Raw genomic sequence first — 21,847 nt, 5'->3', positions numbered from 1 at the left:
CTGCTTTATCAAAAAAGTAAAACATTTAAATTATGCTAAAAAAATATAGATGTTGTCTTGCAATCTTTAAACAATAAATGAAAGAATTGCCCTTAAAAAAAAGAATTAAGCAATTAAGCTGTTGGTCCCACATCAGACAAATTATCCTTATACCTCCTGTCAATATTGTTAACAGAGACTGTTATTTTATTAATCCTTATGATGCCGTGATTCTTTCTTTCATGTTTCGGGGCACAGCAGGTGAGAGAGTGGGTTTAAGCTGGTGGGTTTATCCTTCTTTTATGCGTTCATTCAATATTATGTTCATTTACTTATTGTACACATATGGCAATAGAAGCTGCTAAGGCAATCATTGCTATTCTGCAAAACAACAAGGCACAGAAGCAGATGTCTTATTTCCGATATTTGTCCCCCCAGGATTTTTATGATTAAAGATCCTTTCGCCCCACTCCCTGGAGAGGACAAGGGGCTGCTCGCTGGAGGATTTTTAATGACTTGGGGAAAGGCTCAAATATCCCCCCATTATGGTAATCCACCCCAAGGGCAAACCACACAAGAATATTATGAATTTATTTTATTTTTCTATCCTTGCAAAGGTAATACTCAGCTCATTAGAATATGAAAACTATACTGTCAAATTTCAGAATTACATGGATGAAGAAAATCACCAAAGTGGCATCATATCATGTGTGTTCTAGTTGTGTTGACTATGTTGACTATATTAACTATGTTGTGTTAACAATATATTGCATAACTATATATTGAAAAGGCAAAATGCTGTACCTTATTTCAGAGAAAATAATTATGTTGGCAAACCCCAAATTGTACATTGTAGACGGGTCCTAGGAAAAGAAGATTTCATTCATAGTGGACAAGAGGTTAGCTTCTGTTTTCATCCATGTGCTATTTCAAGAATTAAGCATCATTAATAATACAGGATATAAGAGGAATAGTCTAAAGATGGAAAAGCACATTTTGATTAGGAAAGAGAATTTAAGGCTTAAGTCTTTTTTTTATGGAAAACTGCCTTATTACTATGAGCTAAGAAAATTGTTTCATTCTTTTCTTCCTTGCTTTCTTCTTCTTCTTTTTAACCTTTTTAATATTGGATATTTGACCCCTAAGCTGAGATGACTGAAAATGCCTCCTCTGGGCATCAACCATTTTGAAAGACTTTTTCCCCCTCCGTAAGGGCTATTTGTCTCTTGGAGGCATTGTCTACATTACTCACCAAGAGGCAAGCATTTGTCCTTGCACTAAATGCTGACATCTCCTGATAAGAGGGAAGCTGCAAAGTAGAAGAATTGAAGGTCAGTATGTTGATATTGGTCTCAAGCGCATTGATGTACATTTGTGTATTGGGGAAGGGGAGTGAAGCTTGAGAGTGGGCCAGTGGGGAGGGGTAAATATTTTGTGATGCTGTCTACCTATGGGCTTATAAAGTTTACAGCTGCATTAGGAGGACAAGCATTACCATTAGCATGAAAAGTAGGGCAGACGTCAGTTGCAAAAGCTTCTAGCCATACACATACGGCAATACGTAAATGATACATCTTATTGCATTCACCCATTCACCCTCCCCTGTTCACGCTAATTGGAAAGTTCTATCCACTTCAGAGAAGTAACACAACTATCAATCATTTTCCCTGGCACGAATCTTCCAGGAGGAAGAAAATGGAATACACCTAGCAACAGAGCTCACGCAGTAGCCCATGTGTCTTAGATTTAATATCTGATCACTAGCTGGATTGAAGCCAAAAGGTGGTTCACAAATTTGCTGCACATTAGAATCACCTGGGGAACTCTGAGACCTCCATGTGCCCAGGCTCCTCCCTAGACCTACTGAATCAAAATCTCTGGGGCTGGGACCCAGACACCAATGTTTTTCTTCAAAGCTCTTTAGGTAATTAATACGAGCAGCAAAACTTGAGGACTAGCCCAATAACGGGAACAAACTTGTTTCACACAGATAAAGTGGGGCAATCCATATGTTAAAAGAACCTGTGTATATATATATATATATATATATACATTATATTTCTTTTTTCTCTTTATTCTGTTTGTGTTTCAAATAGGCTTTTTATTTTTCTTCTGCAAAAAGCGTTATTGTTTCCATTTGGTCCAAGGCTTGGGAGAGGGCTCCAGGGCGGTTACAAAGCTGCCTAGTGGATGCAGAGCTGGGCTTCAGGCAGAACTCTGACGCCAGAGGGGCTCCTCAGAGGCCGCTGCACTTCAGACACTCCTGTTTGTGCTCGAGCGTGAGCCTTTCGAAAAGATACTCGCCCAGCACAGCCTGCGGACCAGCCAGCCTGCGGAGGTTGGTCAGGTGGTCGCCCATCTTCTTGATGAGTTTCAGCTGCTCCTCCAGGAAGCGGCTCTCCAGGAAGTCACAGAGGTGGGAGTGTGTGCGGGCAGGACCCAGGGTGTGCAGATCCGATAGTGCCTGGTTCAGGTTCTTCTCCCTAAGAACGGCGGCTTCCACAGTGTCCTGGGTTCTACCCCACTCATCTTGAGAAGGCTTCCGCGCATCCTGGAAGAGGGCGCGGCCGCAGCACTGGTTTTGCATTTTCAAGAGACGTTGGGCGCCCTCACACTTCTCCTTAGGCAGTTGGCGAAAAATGTGGCCCCCACTGTCCAGAGTCCCATTGTTGCTGTCGAAATAGAAGCTCAGAGAGAGGTAAGTGTCCACAGATGCATGTTAACAGGCGGTGGACGGCGGCCTCCACCTCGATGGAATAATTCTGACGAACCTGGGAACTCGTGGTTGATCAGTGATAAGGAGCTAAGCTCAAAAAACGGTGTTGGCCTGTCCTGGAGGCTGAGGATAGCTGAGTGGCTGATTCCAAAGGTTGCGACAGGAAGAAAGGCTGGACGGTTGTCGGGGGCTGGAGCAAGGAGCGTCCCTGGGTCTGTTCATTCCAAACACTGTTGAAGCAAAAGGCAGATCTGCAGGACTGCCAAGCGCACTGCCTCAAATAGGCTTTGATACAAGTGAACAAGAAGTCCAAGCAAGGACAAAACTTACCCTTCCCCCCACCAAAATAGCTGGCGATACTAGAAGCTAGATCTGGGTAGGGATTCTTCCATTACTTTCTTAACATTCCAAGCCACTAGAGCAGTGGTTCTCAAAGTATGGTCACCTTGTAACCGAGCAGTACCCTATGGGGCCTTCCTAGGACAAACCCATCCCCCATAGCCTCTGCTGTAGTTCCTCTCTGAAGTACTCAGATAATAGTATCTCAGGCATATTTCTGGAGTTTTCAGATGCTAAAAACCACCAGCCAATGGAAGAAATGAACTCCTTGATGATCATGAGCACGTAGCCCCCAGACCTTCTGGCACCTAAGGATGGATAATGTTACCTGTCCTGTGGCCTCAACATCAACCAATCAGAGGATTGTGCATGAGATGATCACATTCCCTGGGACGTCCCTCCCTCACCTGACCTTTAAAAATGCTTTGCTGAAATCCTTTGGAGATTTCAGGGTGTTTTGGAACACGGGCCACCCCTCTCCTTGCTCGATCCTGCAATAAACCTTTCTCTGCTCCAGACTCCTACCTTCTGGTTTCTTTGGCCTCACTGTGCTTTAGACACATGAACCTGCATTCGGTAACAACCTGACCAGCTTTACCAGCGTCCCCTGATAATATGTCATATATTCAAGTTTTAGGGCCCTGTCCCAGCCCTATGGAATCAGCAACTCTGGTGGGGCTCAGTGATCTCTGTTATAACTGGCCCTCCAGATGATTTTTATTCACCTAAAAGTTTGAAAATATCTGCATTGTCAGCTGGCCAAAGCGTCCACCAGCAGGTTAAGGGGAGTGGCACCTGGAAAAGTTAGGGAGTAGCCAAGTCAAGTACAGCAGCATTTGCCGTGGTAGTAATGGAGAATGCCTTTTCTCCACTGGTTGGCACAGACTAGTATCTGGGAGTAGTGGCAGGGTTATTTAGGATGCTTTATATTTCAGTGTAGAGTGACCTCTGTCCTGGTTTGCCAGGGACTTCCCCTGTGTGAGCACTTAAAATCTCATCCTGGCAAACCCCTTAGCCCTGGATTTGAAAAACTTAGGGAATAACATGAAATTTAGGGGAAACATGATCTAGGTTTTGGGCAAGTCACAAGTGCTAATTAAAGCTAAGCAAGTATGGACAACATCTAGCCTTCTTTACACAGTTGCGGCGGCGGGGGTGTGTGTGTAAATCTGATTGGGTGAAAGGACTTATTGTTAAGAAATCTTTGTAGAAACATCCCCTTCTGCTTAGTCCACTGTTTCTCAGTTCTGGCTAGACATTGGCATCGTCTGAGGAGATTTAAAATGATTTTATTGGTTTAGGATGCCCAACTGTTGGTGTGAGGGTTTTTAAAAAGTGCTTCAGATGATTCTAATGTGCAGGCAAATTTAGGTGCCACTGCTTAAGCTTTTGAACCACTGCTACATATTTTCCCCTCATCTTCCTATGAGAATATCCAACTGTAGTTGGTTTGTTTGTTTTTTTCTTTTTCTTTTTTTAACTGTCTTATTATAAGATTTACTGTCTTAAATAAGATTGAATGTACAGAGAATCATGCTAGTCCATCTGGTATAGCTGGATCCTTAGAATAATATCGTTAAGATATATACCATTTAAGTATTGTGATTGGCCTTTTTAAAATTAACATATGCATTGAATGAGTACCATCTGTTTTGAAGTTGTCATGTTGGGGAGCTATACCTCTAATCTGCTGCCATTGCTAAATATCTAGACACCTCTTATTAGGAATTGCTTTTAAACATCTTTAGGGATTAAAACCAAGATTGCTGTATTATTTGTACTGGGACCACACAAACCTCACAAAGTTCCCCCGCTGTACCATCTACCCCCATCTCTAACCCTTGGCAACTTCTAATCTGTTCTCCATCTCCACAGTTTCGTTATTTTAAGAATAATGTGTAAACATCATCATGAATTACTTAATCTTCAGAGATTGGCTTTAAAACATTTTTCCCTCGGCATCATTCCCTTGAAGTTCATTTCAATTTTTGCATATATTAATAATTTGTTCCTTTTTGTTGCTCGGTAGTATTCAGTCATAAGATTTTATCACAAGTTGTTTCAACATTCATCCATTGAAAGACATTTGGGTAGTCGCCAGTTTTTGGCTGTTATAAATAAAACTGCTATGAACATTGACGTGTAAGTTTCTGTGGGAACTTAATTAAGTTTTTGTTTCTTTTGGATAAATGCTCAAGAGTACAATTACTGCGTTGTAGGGTGAATCTAATTTTAGGATTAAAAGAGACTGTCAAGCTGTTTCTCCGAGTGGCTAAACCATTTTATTTTCCCACCAGTGATGTGATATAATTTTTCTATGTACTCGCCAGCATTTGATGTTGTCACGATACTTTAATTTTAGTTATTCTCTGATACCTCATTATGGTTGTAATTTGCATTTCCCCAATGGCTAACGATGTTGAGCATCTTTTCATGGGCCTCTTTGCCATGTGTATATTCTCTTCCATGAAATGTCTGTTCCTGTCTTCTGCCTATTATCTAGTTGGGTTTTTTTAAGTTGTTTGGAGAGTTCTTTGTATATTATAGATACAAGTCATTTGTCTCATGTGGGATTTTCAAATATGTTTTCCCACTGTGTAATTTGAGTTTTCATCCACTTAAAATGATCTTCTATGAAGCATTTTTAACTCATTTTGATGAGATCCAACTTATCAATTTTTGCTTTTATGGATCATACTTTCGGTGTCAAGTCTAAGAATTATTCACGTAGTTCTAGATGCCAAAGATTTTCTCCTATTTTTTTTCTAAAAATGTCCTGCATTTACATTTAAGATTATGACCCACTTTGATTTAATTTTTGTGTAAGGTGTGGAGGTTTAGGTTAAGGTTCATTTTTTGTTTGTTTGTTTTTGTCGAGGGATGTCCAACTGTTTCAGTACCATTTTTTGAAAAGTCTATTCTTCCTTGATAGCTTTCACACTGCTGTCAAAAACAAGTTACATGTATTTATGTCAGTCTATTTCTGGGTTCTCTATTCCATTCCATTGATCTGTGTATCTACCCTCCATCATGACTGCAAAATCTTGAAATTGGGTAGATTAATTCCTCCCGTTTTAATCTTCCTTTACAAATTGTTTTAGCTATTCTTCAGCCTCTTCTTACCATATAAATCTTAGAATAAGCTTGTCTATATCCACAAAAACCTTGAGGGCATTTTAAGAGTAATTATGTTAAGCCTCTTAACTTGGGGAGAATTGACATCTTTATTATGTTGTGTTTTCTCATCCATGACCAAGGTATGTCTCACTATTTGTTTGGGACTTTTAAATTTTTCTTCATCAGCATTTTGTAATTTTCAGTATAGAGGTCCTATAAATGTCTTATTGGGCTTATATTTAAATATTTATTTAGGTCCGTTGTAAATGGCATCACATATTTTTATTTAAGCTTCTACACATTTGTTATTAATATATAATTTGATAAAACTGTGTTGATTTTTACTCTGAAACATTTACAAACTAATGTGATTTCTCAAGCTTTTTGTGGATTCCTTGGTATTTTCTCCATTTAGATTATCATCTCCTCTTCAGATACCGTTTTACTTTTCCTTATTTAATATAATAGTATATATTACTATTCAACATTCAGTAGGATATATTCCGTCCTATTCAACGTAGTAGGAATAGTCCTTCTATCTTTTAAATAAATGTTTTAAAATTTTAACTTTTAAATTTATGTATTTATTTATTTTTGCTTTATTTTCTTACTAGAAACTCCATTAATATATTTCATAAAAGTGGTGAGGGCAGATATTGGTGCCTTGTTTCTGATCTTACAGAGAAAGCATTCAGTCTTTCACAGTTAAATATAATGTCGGTATAGGTTGTTTGTAGATACTCTTTATGAGTTTCAGTATGTTCCTTTTCTATTCCTATTTTGCTTGGGTTTTTTTTTTCTTCTTTTCTAAAAATTTTTTAATTTTATTATTATTTTTTACAACTTTATTGGAGTATAATTGCTTCACAATGGTGTGTTAGTTTCTGTTTTATAACAAAGTGAATCAGTTATACATATACATATGTTCCCATATCTCTTCCCTCTTGCGTCTCCCTCCCTCCCACCCTCCCTATCCCACCCCTCCAGGCAGTCACAAAGCACCGATCTGATCTCCCTGTGCTATGCGGCTGCTTCCCACTAGCTATCTACCTTACGTTTGGTAGTGTATATATGTCCATGCCTCTCTCTCGCTTTGTCACAGCTTACCCTTTCCCCTCCCCATATTCTCAAGTCCTTTCTCAAGTAGGTCTGTGTCTTTATTCCTGTTTTACCCCTAGGTTCTTCATGACATATTTTTTCTTAGATTCCATATATATGTGTTAGCATACGGTATTTGTCTTTCTCTTTCTGACTTACTTCACTCTGTGTGACAGACTCTAGGTCTATCCAACTCATTACAAATAGCTCAATTTTGTTTCTTTTTATGGCTGAGTAATATGTCATTGTATATATGTGCCAAATCATGAATGGGATTGGATTTTGTCAAATGTTTTCTCTGCATTAATGGATAGGATCACATGACTTTTCCCCCTTAATCTATTGGATATGGTAGATTACATTGTTTGATTTTCAAATATTTAACCAACTTTGCATAACTGGAATAAATACCACTTGGTCATGATATATTATGCTTCTTATATTTTTCTGGATTTAATTTGCTAATATCTGGCTGAAGATTTTTACAGGCAATTTCATAAAACATATTGGTCTATAGTCTTCTTCTTTTTATACTATTCCTGTCTGGTTTTGGTATCAAGGTAATACTGGCTTCATAAAATTAATTAGGAACTGTTCCCTCTACTTCTATTTCTTATCAAATCATGTAAAATTGGTTTTAATTCTTTAAGTATTGGGTAAAAGTGAAACATCTAAGCCTGAATATTTCTTTTGGGAGTTTTTAAATGAAAAATCAGTGTTTCTAATGGTTACAGGAAAATTGAGATTATCTATTTCATCTTGGCTGAGTTTTGGTAGTTTTGGGTGTAGAAGAATTGGCCCATTTCATCTACAATTTTGAATTTATAGTGTAGACTTGTTCATAATAACTTGTCCCTTATTAACCTGCAGGATATGTCATGGTATCCCTGGTTGCATTTCTGATAGCTGTGATTTGTGCCATCTCTGTTTTTACCTTTATCAGTCTTGCTAGATCTTTATTGATTAAATTGTTTATTTCCAAGAACCAGCCTTTTGTTTCATTGATTTCCCCCCCCATTTTCCTGTTTTCAGTTTCATGCACTTCTGTTTCATCTTTATTATTTCCTTCTTTCTGCTTGTTTAGTGTTTTTTCCTCTTCCTTTTTTACTATTGTAATATAGAACATTAGATTATTGCTTTGAAATATTTTCTTTCCCAATTTAGTTCTATAAACTTCCCTTTTAACATTACTTTCACTTTATTCCACAAACTTTGATCTGTTATATCTCCATTTTCCTTTATTCTATGCATTAAAATTTTTTTCCTTGACGCTGTCTTTTTTACCCATGAGTGATTTGGAATTGTGATATTTAGTTTTCATGTGATTGAAGATTCTCCTGTTGTCTTTCTGTTATTGATTTCTAGTCTGATTCCATTATGGCTAGAGAACATACTCTGTATGATTTTTTTTTAATTTTATTTAGTTTCTGCTTTATAACAAAGTGAATCAGTCATACATATACATCTGTTCCCACATCCCTTCCCTCATGTATCTCCCTCCCTCCCACCCTCCCCATCCCACCCCTCCAGGCGGTCACAAAGCACCGAGCTGATCTCCCTGTGCTCTGTGGCTGCTTCCCACTATCTATCTACCTTACGTTTGGTAGTGTATATATGTCCATGCCTCTCTTTCGCTTTGTCACAGCTTACCCTTCCCCCTCCCCATATCCTCAAGTCCATTCTCAAGTAGGTCTATGTCTTTATTCCCGTTTTGCCCCTAGGTCCTTCATGACTTTTTTTTTTAAATTCCGTATATATGTGTTAGCATACGGTACTTGTCTTTCTCTTTCTGACTTACTTCACTCTGTATGACAGACTCTAGGTCTATCCACCTCATTACAAATAACTCAATTCTGTTTCTTTTTATGGCTGAGTAATATTCCATTGTATATATGTGCCACATCTTCTTTATCCATTCATCCGATGATGGACACTTAGGTTGTTTCCAGCTCCGGGCTATTGTGTATAGAGCTGCAATGAACATTTTGGTACATGTCTCTTTTGGAATTATGGTTTTCTCAGGGTATATGCCTAGTAGCGGGATTGCTGGGTCATATGGTAGTTCTATTTTTAGTTTTTTAAGGAACCTCCATACTGTTCTCCATAGTGGCTGTACCAATTCACATTCCCACCAGCAGTGCAAGAGTGTTCCCTTTTTTCCACACCCTCTCCAGCATTTATTGTTTCTAGATTTCTTGATGATGGCCATTCTGACTGGTGTGAGATGATATCTCATTGTAGTTTTGATTTGCATTTCTCTAATGATTAATGATGTTGAGCATTCTTTCATGTGTTTGTTGGCAGTCTGTATATCTTCTTTGGAGAAATGCCTATTTAAGTCTTCTGCCCAGTTTTGGATTGGGTTGTTTGTTTTTTTGCTATTGAGCTGCATGAGCTCTTTATAAATTTTGGAGATTAATCCTTTGTCAGTTGCTTCATTTGCAAATATTTTCTCCCATTCTGAGGGTTGTCTTTTGGTCTTGTTTATGGTTTCCTTTGCTGTGCAAAAGCTTTGAAGTTTCATTAGGTCCCATTTGTTTATCTTTGTTTTTATTTCCATTTCTCTAGGAGGTGGGTCCAAAAGGATCTTGCTGTGATTTATGTCATAGAGTGTTCTACCTATGTTTTCCTCTAAGAGTTTGATAGTTTCTGGCCTTACATTTAAGTCTTTAATCCATTTTGAGCTTATTTTTGTGTATGGTGTTAGGGAATGATCTAATCTCAAACTTTTACATGTCCCTGTGCAGTTTTCCCAGCACCACTTATTGAAGAGGCTGTCCTTTCTCCACTGTACATTCCTGCCTCCTTTATCAAAGATAAGTTGGCCATATGTGCGTGGGTTTATCTCTGGGCTTTCTATCCTGATCCACTGATCTATCTTTCTGTTTTTATGCTAGTACCACACTGTCTTGATTACTGTAGCTTTGTAGTATAGTCTGAAGTCAGGGAGCCTGATTCCTCCAGCTCCGTTTTTCGTTCTCAAGATTGCTTTGGCTATTCGGGGTCTTTTGTTTTTCCAAACAAATTTTGAAATTTTTTGTTCTAGTTCTGTGAAAAATGCCAGTGGTAGTTTGATAGGGATTGCATTGAATCTGTAGATTGCTTTCGGTAGTAGAGTCATTTTCACAATATTGATTCTTCCAATCCAGGAGCATGGTATATCTCTCCATCTATTTGTATCATCTTTAATTTCTTTCATCAGTGTCTTATAATTTTCTGCATACAGGTCTTTTGTCTCCTTAGGTAGGTTTATTCCTAGATATTTTATTCTTTTTGTTGCAATGGTAAATGGGAGTGTTTTCTTGATTTCATTTTAAGATTTTTCATCATTAGTGTACAGGAATGCCAGAGATTTCTGTACATTAATTTTGTATCCTGCTACTTTACCAAATTCATTGATTAGTTCTAGTAGTTTTTCGGTAGCATCTTTAGGATTCTCTATGTATAGTATCATGTCATCTGCAAACAGTGACAGCTTTACTTCTTCTTTTCCGATTTGGATTCCTTTTATTTCCTTTTCTTCTCTGATTGCTGTGGCTAAAACTTCCAAAACTATGTTGAATAAGAGTGGTGAGAGTGGGCAGCCTTGTCTTGTTCCTGATCTTAGTGGAAATGGTTTTAGTTTTTCACCATTGAGGACAATGTTGGCTGTGGGTTTGTCATATATGGCCTTTATGATGTTGAGGAAAGTTCCCTCTATGCCTACTTTCTGCAGGGTTTTTATCATAAATGGGTGTTGAATTTTGTCAAAAGCTTTCTCTGCATCTATTGAGATGATCATATGGTTTTTCTCCTTCAACTTGTTAATATGGTGTATCACATTGATTGATTTGCGTATATTGAAGAATCCTTGCATTCCTGGAATAAACCCCACTTGATCATGGTGTATGATCCTTTTAATGTGCTGTTGGATTCTGTTTGCTAGTATTTTGTTGAGGATTTTTGCATCTATGTTCATCAGTGATATTGGCCTGTAGTTTTCTTTCTTTGTGACATCCTTGCCTGGTTTTGGTATCAAGGTGATGGTGGCCTCGTAGAATGAGTTTGGGAGTGTTCCTTCCTCTGATATTGTTTGGAAGAGTTTGAGAAGGATGGGTGTTAGCTCTTCTCTAAATGTTTGATAGAATTCGCCTGTGAAGCCATCTGGTCCTGGGCTTTTGTTTGATGGAAGATTTTTGATCACAGTTTCAATTTCAGTGCTTGTGATTGGTCTATTCATATTTTCTATTTCTTTCTGAGTCAGTCTTGGCAGGTTGTGCATTTCTAAGAATTTGTCCATCTCTTCCAGGTTGTCCATTTTATGGGCATAGAGTTGCTTGAAGTAATCTCTCATGATCTTTTGTATTTCTGCAGTGTCAGTTGTTACTTCTCCTTTTTCATTTCTAATTCTATTGATTTGAGTCTTCTCCCTTCTTTTCTTGATGAGTCTGGCTAATGGTTTATCAATTTTGTTTATCTTCTCAAAGAACCAGCTTTTAGTTTTATTGATCTTTGCTATCGTTTCCTTCATTTCTTTTTCATTTATTTCTGATCTGATTTTTATGATTTCTTTCCTTCTGCTAACTTTGGGGTGTTTTTGTTCTTCTTTCTCTAATTGCTTTAGGTGCAAGGTTAGGTTGTTTATTCGAGATGTTTCCTGTTTCTTAAGGTGGGATTGTATTGCTATAAACTTCCCTCTTAGAACTGCTTTTGCTGCATCCCATAGGTTTTGGGTCGTCGTGTCTCCATTGTCATTTGTTTCTAGGTATTTTTTAATTTCCTCTTTGATTTCTTCAGTGATCACTTCGTTATTAAGTAGTGTATTGTTTAGCTTCCATGTGTTTGTATTTTTTACAGCTCTTTTCCTGTAATTGATATCTAGTCTCATAGCATTGTGGTCAGAAAAGACATTTGATACAATTTCAATTTTCTTAAATTTACCAAGGCTTGATTTGTGACCCAAGGTATGATCTATCCTGGAGAATGTTCCATGAGCACTTGAGAAAAATGTGTATTCTGTTGTTTTTGGATGGAATGTCCTATAAATATCAATTAAGTCCATCTTGTTTAATGTATCATTTAAAGCTTGTGTTTCCTTATTTATTTTCATTTTGGAAGATCTGTCCATTGGTGAAAGTGGGGTGTTAAAGCCCCCTACTATGATTGTGTTACTGTCGATTTCTCCTTTTATGGCTGTTAGTATTTGCCTTATGTATTGAGGTGCTCCTATGTTGGGTGCATAAATATTTACAATTGTTATATCTTCTTCTTGGATCGATCCCTTGGTCATTAGGTAGTGTCCTTCTTTGTCTCTTCTAGTAGTCTTTATTTTAAAGTCTATTTTGTCTGATATGAGAATTGCTACTCCAGCTTTCTTTTGGTTTCCATTTGCATGGAATATCTTTTTCCATCCCCTTACTTTCAGTCTGTATGTGTCTCTAGGTCTGAAGTGGGTCTCTTGTAGACAGCATATATATGGGTCTTGTTTTTGTATCCATTCAGCCAATCTGTGTCTTTTGGTGGGAGCATTTAGTCCATTTACATTTAAGGTAATTATCGATATGTATGTTCCTATTCCCATTTTCTTAATTGTTTTGGGTTCGTTATTGTAGGTCTTTTCCTTCTGTTGTGTTTCTTGCCTAGAGAAGTTCCTTTAGCATTTGTTGTAAAGCTGGTTTGGTGGTGCTGAACTCTCTCAGCTTTTGCTTGTCTGTAAAGGTTTTAATTTCTCCATCAAATCTGAATGAGATCCTTGCTGGGTAGAGTAATCTTGGTTGCAGGTTTTTCTCCTTCATCACTTTAATTATGTCCTGCCACTCCCTTCTGGCTTGTAGAGTTTCTGCTGATAGATCAGCTGTTATCCTGATGGGGATTCCCTTGTGTGTTATTTGTTGTTTTTGCCTTGCTGCTTTTAATATGATTTCTTTGTGTTTAATTTTTGACAGTTTGATTAATATGTGTCTTGGCGTATTTCTCCTTGGATTTATTCTGTATGGGACTCTCTGTGCTTCCTGGACTTGATTAACTATTTCCTTTCCCATATTAGGGAAGTTTTCAACTATAATCTCTTCAAATATTTTCTCAGTCCCTTTCTTTTTCTCTTCTTCTTCTGGAACCCCTATAATTCGAATGTTGGTGCGTTTAATGTTGTCCCAGAGGTCTCTGAGACTGTCCTCTGTTCTTTTCATTCTTTTTTCTTTATTTTGCTCTGCAGCAGTTATTTCCACTATTTTATCTTCCACCTCACTTATCCGTTCTTCTGCCTCAGTTATTCTGCTATTGATCCCATCTAGAGTATTTTTTATTCCAAGTATTGTGTTTTTAATCGATGCTTGATTCATCTTTAGTTCTTCTAGGTCCTTGTTAACTGTTTCTTGCATTTTGTCTATTCTATTTCCAAGATTTTGGATCTGGGAAATAGAATCTTGGATCATCTTTACCATCATTATTCTGAATTCTTTTTCAGGTAGACTGCCTATTACATCTTCATTTGTTAGGTCTGGTGGGTTTTTATCTTGTTCCTTCTCCTGCTGTGTGTTTTTCTGTCTTCTCATTTTGCTTATGTTACTGTGTTTGGGGTCTCCTTTTTGCAGGCTGCAGGTTCGTAGTTCCCGTTGTTTTTGGTGTCTGTCCCCAGTGGCTAAGGTTGGTTTAGTGGGTTGTGTAGGCTTTCTGGTGGAAGGTACTAGTGCCTGTGTTCTGGTGAATGAGGCTGGATCTTGTCTTTCTGGTGGGCAGGTCCACGTCTGGTGGTGTGTTTTGGGGTGTCTGCGGACTTTTTATGATTTTAGGCCACCTCTCTGCTAATGGGTGGCGTTGTGTTTCTGTCTTGCTAGTTGTTTGGCATAGGGTGTCCAGCACTGTAGCTTGCTGGTCGTTGAGTGAAGCTGGGTGCTGCTGTTGAGATGGAGATCTCTGGAAGATTTTCGCCGTTTGATATTATGTGGAGCTGGGAGGTCTCTTGTGGACCAGTGTCCTGAAGTTGGCTCTCCCACCTCAGAGGCACAGCACTGACTCCTGGCTCCTCAATTTGGGATGATTTGTTGTCTATTCATGTATTCCACAGATGCAGGGTACATCAAGTTGATTGTGGAGCTTTAATCCGCTGCTTCTGAGGCTGCTGGGAGAGGTTTCCCTTTCTCTTCTTTGTTCTCACAGCTCCTGGGTCTCAGCTTTGGATTTGGCCCCGCCTCTGCGTGTAGGTCGCCGGAGGGCGTCTGTTCTTCGCTCAGACAGGACAGGGTTAAAGGAGCAGCCTCTTCGGGGACTCTGGCTTACTCAGGCCGGGCGGGAGGGAGGGGCACGGAGTGCGGGGCGAGCCTGCAGCGGCAGAGTTCGGCGTGACGTTGCACCAGCCCGAGGCGCGCCGTGCGTTCTCCCAGGGAAGCCGCCCCTGGACCCCGGCAGTGGCGGGCTGCACAGGCTCCCGGAAGGGCGGTGTGGACAGTGACCTGCGCTCGCACACAGGCTTCTTGGCGGCGGCAGCAGCAGCCCCAGCGTCCCACGCCCATCACTGGGCTCCGTGCTTTCAGTCGCGACTTGCGCCCATCTGTGGAGCCCCTTTAAGCAGCGCTCTTAATCCCCTCTCCTCGCGCACCAGGAAACCAAGAGGGAAGAAAAAGTCTCTTGCCTCTTCGGCAGCTCCAGAGTTTTCCCGGACTCCCTGCCGGCTAGCCGTGGCACATTAGCCCCCTTCAGGCTGAGTTCTCGCCGCCAGCCCCAGCCCTTTCCCTGCGCTCTGACCGAAGCCCAAGCCTCAGCTTCCAGCGCTGCCCGCCCTGGCGGGCGAGCAGACAAGCCTCTGGGGCGGGTGAGTGCCGCTCGGCACCGATCCTCTGTGCGGGAATCTCTCCGCTTTGCCCTACCCAGATATGTGGGGAGTTTCTTGCCTTTTGGGAGGTCTGGGGTCTTCTGCCAGCATTCAGTAGGTGTTCTGTAGGAGTTGTTCCACGTGTAGCTGTATTTCTGGTGTATCCGTGGGGAGGAAGGTGATCTCCGCGTCTTACTCTTCCGCCATCTTACCCGGAAGTCCTACTCTGTATGATTTTAATCCTTTTTAATCTGCTAATGTTTTTTTATCACCCAGTATATGGTATATGAGTGAATGTTCCACGGACACTTGAATATGTATTCTGCTCTTATTGAGTGTGTTCTTTAAATGTCAGTTATGTCCTGTTGATTGATGATGTTTTCAGTTCTTCCATATCCTTGCTGATTTTTCTGTCTGGTAGTTCTATATATTGCTGTGTTGAAGTCTCAAATAATAATTGTGGATTTAAAATTTTCTCCTTTTACTACCTTTTTCAGTGTTTGCTTCATGTAGTTTGAAGTTCTGTTGTTTGGTGCACACAGATTTAGTATCACTAAGTCATCTAGGTGGATTATTCCTGTTATCTTTATGTAATGACCCTCTTTGCCCCTAATAATTTCCTTTGCTCTGAAATCTACTTTATCTGATATTAATTTATCCATTCCTGCTTTTTCTGATTAATGTTCACATGATATATCATTTTCATCCTTTTACTCTGAACTACCTATATCATGATGTTTAAAGTAAGCTTCTTATAGACAGTATATACTTGGATCATGCTTGTGATTTTTTAATCTACTCTTCTAATCTCTGTCTTTGACTTGGTTACTCACATCATTTACAGTTAATGTAATTATTGCTATGTTAAAGATTAGGTCTACCATTTTATTTTTTGTTTTGTCTTTTACCTTAGTTTCTCAATCTTGTGTTTCTCTTATTTTGCCTTCTTGTGTGTTACTTAAACATTTTTTAATAAGCCCATTTTAATTTATTTATTTATAATCATTTGTGTATACTGTGTGCATAGTTTTCCTAGTGGTTGCTTTTGGCATTACAGTATACATATGTAACTTATCATAGTCTACTGGAATCATTGTTTTATTACTTCAAGTGAAGTTTCAAAATTTTACTTCCATTTAGGTCTCTTAATATTCCCCAGTTTTAAAGTATGATTTTCTGTAGTATTTCCTTTCTCTACATTGAGAACCACATCAGATGGTGTCATAATTTTTGCTTTGACCATCATATAGTATTTAAGAAACTCATGAGACTAATGATAGTCTCTTCTATTTACCCCATTTGTTTTCACCCATTCCATTGTTCCCCTTTTCTTTCTGAAGTTCCCAGTGTTCTGTTTGTTTTTTTATGTTTTCATAACTGTAGGTGATATCTGGGCTTTTCAGTGCCATTGGATATGAGTTTCAGGAAACCCTGAGCCTGGCTCACTTAATGCTGCTGAGTTGGAGGGTTTGTATATGTGGGGCTTGTTGGCTCAGCAGATGCTAGCAGACTAGACTAATGTTGATGGGACTAGTGCCACAGGAGGATGGGTTCCCATTCAGGCTATGCTGCTGCTACAGTAGGTCAAGTCCCCCTCTACTCCAAGTGTGGGGCAGTGACCTGCTGCCGTCACTGCTTTGTATTAGGCTGCTTTTCCTCAGGTGTGTGATGGGATCCCATGGAAGCTGCTGCTGTTGCTGTCAATCACAATGTTAAATTCATTTCAGAAATACTTAAGTATAAATATATAGCCTGGCTCTTGTAGAACTTCTGTATTTGTTTTTTATTGCTTTCATACAAATTATCAAAAATTTAGTGACTCCAAACAAGGTAAATTTATTACCTTACAAGTCTGACATTGGTCTCAATTGAGTAAAGTAAAAGTGTTGGCAGGATCGACAGACGAATGGATAAAGATGTGGCACAGGGATTCCCTGGTGGCGCGGTGGTTGGGAGTCCGCCTGCTTATGCAGGGGACACGGGTCATTCCCCGCTCCAGGAAGATCCCACATGCTGCGGAGTAGCTGAGCCCATAATCCACGGCTGCTGAGCTGGCGTGTCTGGAGCCTGTGCTCCGCAACGTGAGTGGCCGCAACAGTGAGAAGCCCACTTACCACACACACACAAAAAAAATGTGGCCCATATATACAATGGAATATTACTCAGCCATAGAAAGAAATGAAATTGAGTTTTTTGTAGAGAGGTGGATTGACCTACAGACTGTCATACAGAGTCGTAAGTCAGAAAGGGAAAAACAAATACCATATGCTAACACATATATATGGAATTTAAAAAAAAAGAAAATATGGTTATGAAGAACCTAGGGGCAGGGCAGGAATAAAGATGCAGCCATAGAGAGTGGACTTGAGGACACAGGGAGGAGGAAGGGTTATCTGGGATGAAGTGAGAGAGTGGCATGGACATATATACACTACCAAATGTAAACTAGATAGCTAGTGGGAAGCAGCCACGAAGCACAGGGAGATCAGCTCTATGCTTTGTGTCCGCCTAGAGCAGTGGAATAGGGAAGGGAGGGTGGTAGGGAGACGCAAGAGGGAGAGGATGTGGAGATATATGTATATGTATAGCTGATTGACTTTGTTATGAAGCAGAAACTAACACACCATTGTAAAGCAATTATACTCCAATATAGATGGTTAAAAAAGAAAAAAAAGTGTTGGCAGAGCTACATTCTTTGCTGGAGGCTCTTAAGGGTGTTTCTGTTCCCTGGACTTTATCTGCTGCCAGCGGTCACTTATAGTCTTTGACTCAGAGTCCCCTATCTCCACCTACAAAACCCAAAATGTTGCATCGCTGTGATTCTGCTTCTATTAAGTCATCTCTATCTTTCTCTTTCTACAGTTGGGAATGGTTTTCTGCTTTTAAGGACTCATGCAGTTAGATTTGTTCCATGAGGTAATCCAGGATAATCTTTCTATCTCAAGGTCTATAACTTCAGTCATATCTGCAAAGTCCTCTTCACCATGTAAGGTAACATATTAATAGGTTCCAGGGATTAGGGTGAGGGCATTTTTAGGAGCCATTATGCTGCCTACCACACCCTTAACAAGTGACCTTAGAAAATGACTGAGATTTTTAAAGCCTTACTTTCCTCAAACATAAAATGGAAAGAAAGATAACTAGTTAATATCATGAAAGTGAAACAGTGTATATGAAATCAACTAATTCAGAAAATAAGATTTCTTCTTTTTCTTTATGATTTACATGATTCTCAGAGTTCAGTTACTTGAAGAGTTACTTTTTTTTAAACAGAACTAAGGAATTTCAGGGTTCAGGTGCTGTAAGATTGAATTACCTGAGTAACAATTAGCTAAGCACAGGTGTAAAGCATTTGATTTACTCCCTAGTGTTGTTTATCTTCTCATCCCACTCAATGCATATCCCTTGTCTAGCTCCAGCCAGTAGAGTCAGAGCTTGTTTTACTGTTTAACTAAAGTTCAATTTAAATTCTCTCTACATCTCCAGATTCTCAGCCCTGGTTGCATATTATAATCACCTGGGGAGATTTCAAGAACTACTGATGTCAAATTTCTACCTATCATGGATATTTGAGGAGGGACCTGGAATGAAATGCTCTAGCTTATGGCTTTTGGCACCAAATCATGTTACCTGTAGAAGGTATCTTCTAGGTATGAAAATAGTTGAGATAAGTCAAATTTCTCAGTAAAAGATGACAAAACTATGGCTTAGGTGGTAAATTTTCCATGTCAATTTGTCTGGGCCACCATGACCAGTTATTTGGTCAAATATTATTCTGGATATTTCTGTGATGGCGTTTTTGTGTTTTTTAAATTCTTTCTTTCTTTCTTTCTTTCTTTCTTTCTTTCTTTCTTTCTTTATATTTTTGGCTGCATTGGGTCTTCGTTGCTGCACGTGGGCTTTCTCTTTTTGCAGCAAGCGAGGGCTACTCTTCGTTGTGGTGCACAGTCTTCTCATTGCGGTGCCTTCTCTTGTTGCAGATCATGGGCTCTAGGTGCACGGGCTCAGTAGCTGTGGTGCATGGGCTTAGTTGGTCCACGGCATGTGGGAACTTCCCAGACCAGGGCTCAAACCCGTGTCCCCTGCATTTGCAGGCAGATCCTTAACCACTGTGCCACCAGGGTAGTCCCTGTGATGGTGCTTTTGGATGAAATTCATATTTAAATTGGTGGTGGACTTTGAGTAAAGCAGATTATCCTCCATAATATGGGTGGGCCTCATCCAATCAGTTAAAGTTCTAATAAAATAAAGACTGACTTCCCTGTGGCAAAAAGGAATTCTGCCAGAAGACTTACAGAAATTGAACTGCAACTCTTCCTAGAGTCTCTAGACAGCCTAACCTGCAGATTATGAATTTACCAAGCCTCTATTATTGTATGAACCAATTGTTTAAAATCTCTCTCTCTCTTTCTCTATCTTTATATAGATATGGATATAGATCTAGGTATCAATATCGATATCTAGATCTATATCTATCAATATATATGGGCACATTGTATACACCTGCTGTTGGTTCTGTTTTTCTGGAGAAACTTGACTAACATAGTGGCCCATATAAATAAAAGGATGAACCCAAGTTCACCCAGGTAGAAAGTAGTACAATGAGAACTGGAACTGAAGGCCTCATGACTCATTCAGCTGTGAACACTGACCCAGAACTGGGGTCCGCAAACTGTGGCCCACTGATCAGATCTCGCTTGACTCCTGGTTTTGTGCATAACGTTTTGCTTGAACACAGCCACACCCATTCATTAAGGTATTGTGCAGGGCTGTTTCTGTGCTACAGCAGCAGATAGGCAATTGCAACGGATACGTATGGTACACAAAATCCAAAATATTTCCTATCTGATCCTTTACAGAAAAGATCTGCTGACCCTTGCTCTAGGATGCCATCTGATTTCTGATAGCCCCGAGGAGAATAATTCGTGCACATTGTGATAGATTGTTAATCTCATGTCCTCCTTAAGTCAAAGATCTCTTAAATGCTCACCCTTGCAGTAGCCAGCTTGGGGCGCACTGTCTGAGGATGCAGAAATATTTCTTGTCAGGTCTTTCCAATCCACACTGCTCCCTGACTATGGTTCTTAAAACCTATTTTTGAAAAAAATTTTATTGGAGTATAGTTGATTTACAGTGTTGTGTTAGTTTCAGGTGTACAGAAAAGTGAAACAGTTATACATATACATATACCCAGTTTTTGTTTTTGTTTTTGTTTTTGCGGCACGCGGGCCTCTCACTGTTGTGGCCTCTCCTGTTGTGGAGCACAGGCTCCGGACGTGCAGGCTCGGTGGCCATGGCTCACAGGCCCAGCCACTCCGCGGCATGTGAGATCTTCCCGGACTGGGGCACAAACCCGTGTCCCCTGCCTCGGCAGGCAGACTCTCAACCACTGCGTCACCAGGGAAGCCCCACTTTTATTTTTTTTTTAGAGTCGTTTCCAAATAGCCCATTACAGAGTATTGAGTGGATTTTCCTGTGCTAATAAGAAGAGCAGGTTCTTATTATTTATCCATTTAATGTAGAGTAGTGTGTATATTTCAGTCCCAATCTCCCATTTTAACCTCCCCTCCACAATCCCCTGGTAACCCTAAGTTTGTTTTCTACATCCGTGCCTCTACTTCTAAAACCTGTCTATTTTAACCAACTACCACTCATTGCTTATTGTCTCTGGCTTCATGTACTTGATAATAAATCTACTTCTTGTGCTATCCTGTATGACATATCCCAAGGACTGAGATAATATCTTATTCTACATAACTTGTCCTTGATATTGTCTATCTTGGGGTCTTCATCTATGTCCCAAAGAAGACAGTCACACTCTGTCTTCTAGTACTACTAATAATACCACATTTTAGGGCATAAATTTGACCCAATGCACTGAACTATCCCTTTAGAAGCTGTATGCAACCTGTCACTGGGTTTTAGCACAGGGGTAGAACTCAGATTAGTGTTCATATTTAAACAAATCTACTTGACCAGAAACCTTTTGTCTCACCATTTATTTTATTACACAAGTAACTTCTGTCTTTGCATCTATGACGTAAATATTTTTAATTTCCTAAATTATCTGAAAAATTATTTAGAGCTTCTGTTTCAATAGGCATTGGAATTGCTGTGTTATGACTATTTCATTATTTTATTTCCAAATGTTAAGGTAGGCTTCAAGCTTTGGCCAAGAGTAGACAGGAAAGGGTTTAAAAAGAAATGAAGAGTGGGAAAGACTTCTGATGCAAGGGAGACTTAATAAAGGTTTGATTTTGAATCAATAATTTATGTCATTGCAAAATAGCTCCCTGGTAAAACTCCACTCTTTTTGTAATCATTAAGGACAGAAAATAACCATCAAAATATGCAGTGGTCTTCTTCATTTTCTAAAAACAAACTTGTCTCTAGATGAGAGGAGAATTCATTTCATCACTCAGGCTCTGGACTTACGACTCCAAGTCCTGTCTTCTTTCAACCATACCTGCTAAGTTTCTGTCTAACTTCTTGAGCATGAGGTGATGGCTTCAGCATTCATCCCCTTCCTCAGTATATAGCTTGGTGACTATGTGTAAGCGATCTAAAACTTGAGAACTTAGGTTCAAATATTGACTCTAAAATTTACTTGTTGAGTTCTCTTGAACATGTTATCTGTTTTTGCCTCAGTTTTCTCATCTATAAAATAGAGATAACATTCCTTCTCTCAGCGAGTTTCTATGAGGGTTAAAAGAGAAAATTCATACAATGCAAGAATTTATCAGTTCTTGGAACACAATAAATACCGAAAAGAAATGTTAGCCATTATCAAGGGCCCCTCATTTTATGGA

The 21,847-nt window shown here is 39.4% G+C and overlaps 1 protein-coding gene across 1 annotated transcript; it reads right to left on the bottom strand.

The window, feature by feature from the left end:
- Positions 1-2,215: 2,215 nt before the first annotated feature.
- Positions 2,216-4,866, bottom strand: LOC308611481 (ferritin light chain-like; the record flags this gene model as incomplete). The annotated part of the gene is given in 4 exon segments (XM_081260234.1): positions 2,216-2,683; positions 2,686-2,705; positions 2,708-2,750; positions 4,831-4,866. Coding segments are annotated over 4 exon segments (567 nt in total).
- Between the last annotated feature and the right edge of the window lie 16,981 nt (positions 4,867-21,847).

Source organism: Mesoplodon bidens (genome assembly GCF_964165515.1).
Source record: "Mesoplodon bidens genome assembly, contig: HAP1_SCAFFOLD_117, whole genome shotgun sequence".
In the NCBI taxonomy this organism is placed as follows: domain Eukaryota; kingdom Metazoa; phylum Chordata; class Mammalia; order Artiodactyla; family Ziphiidae; genus Mesoplodon; species Mesoplodon bidens.
This window is presented reverse-complemented; position numbering and strand designations above follow the sequence as displayed.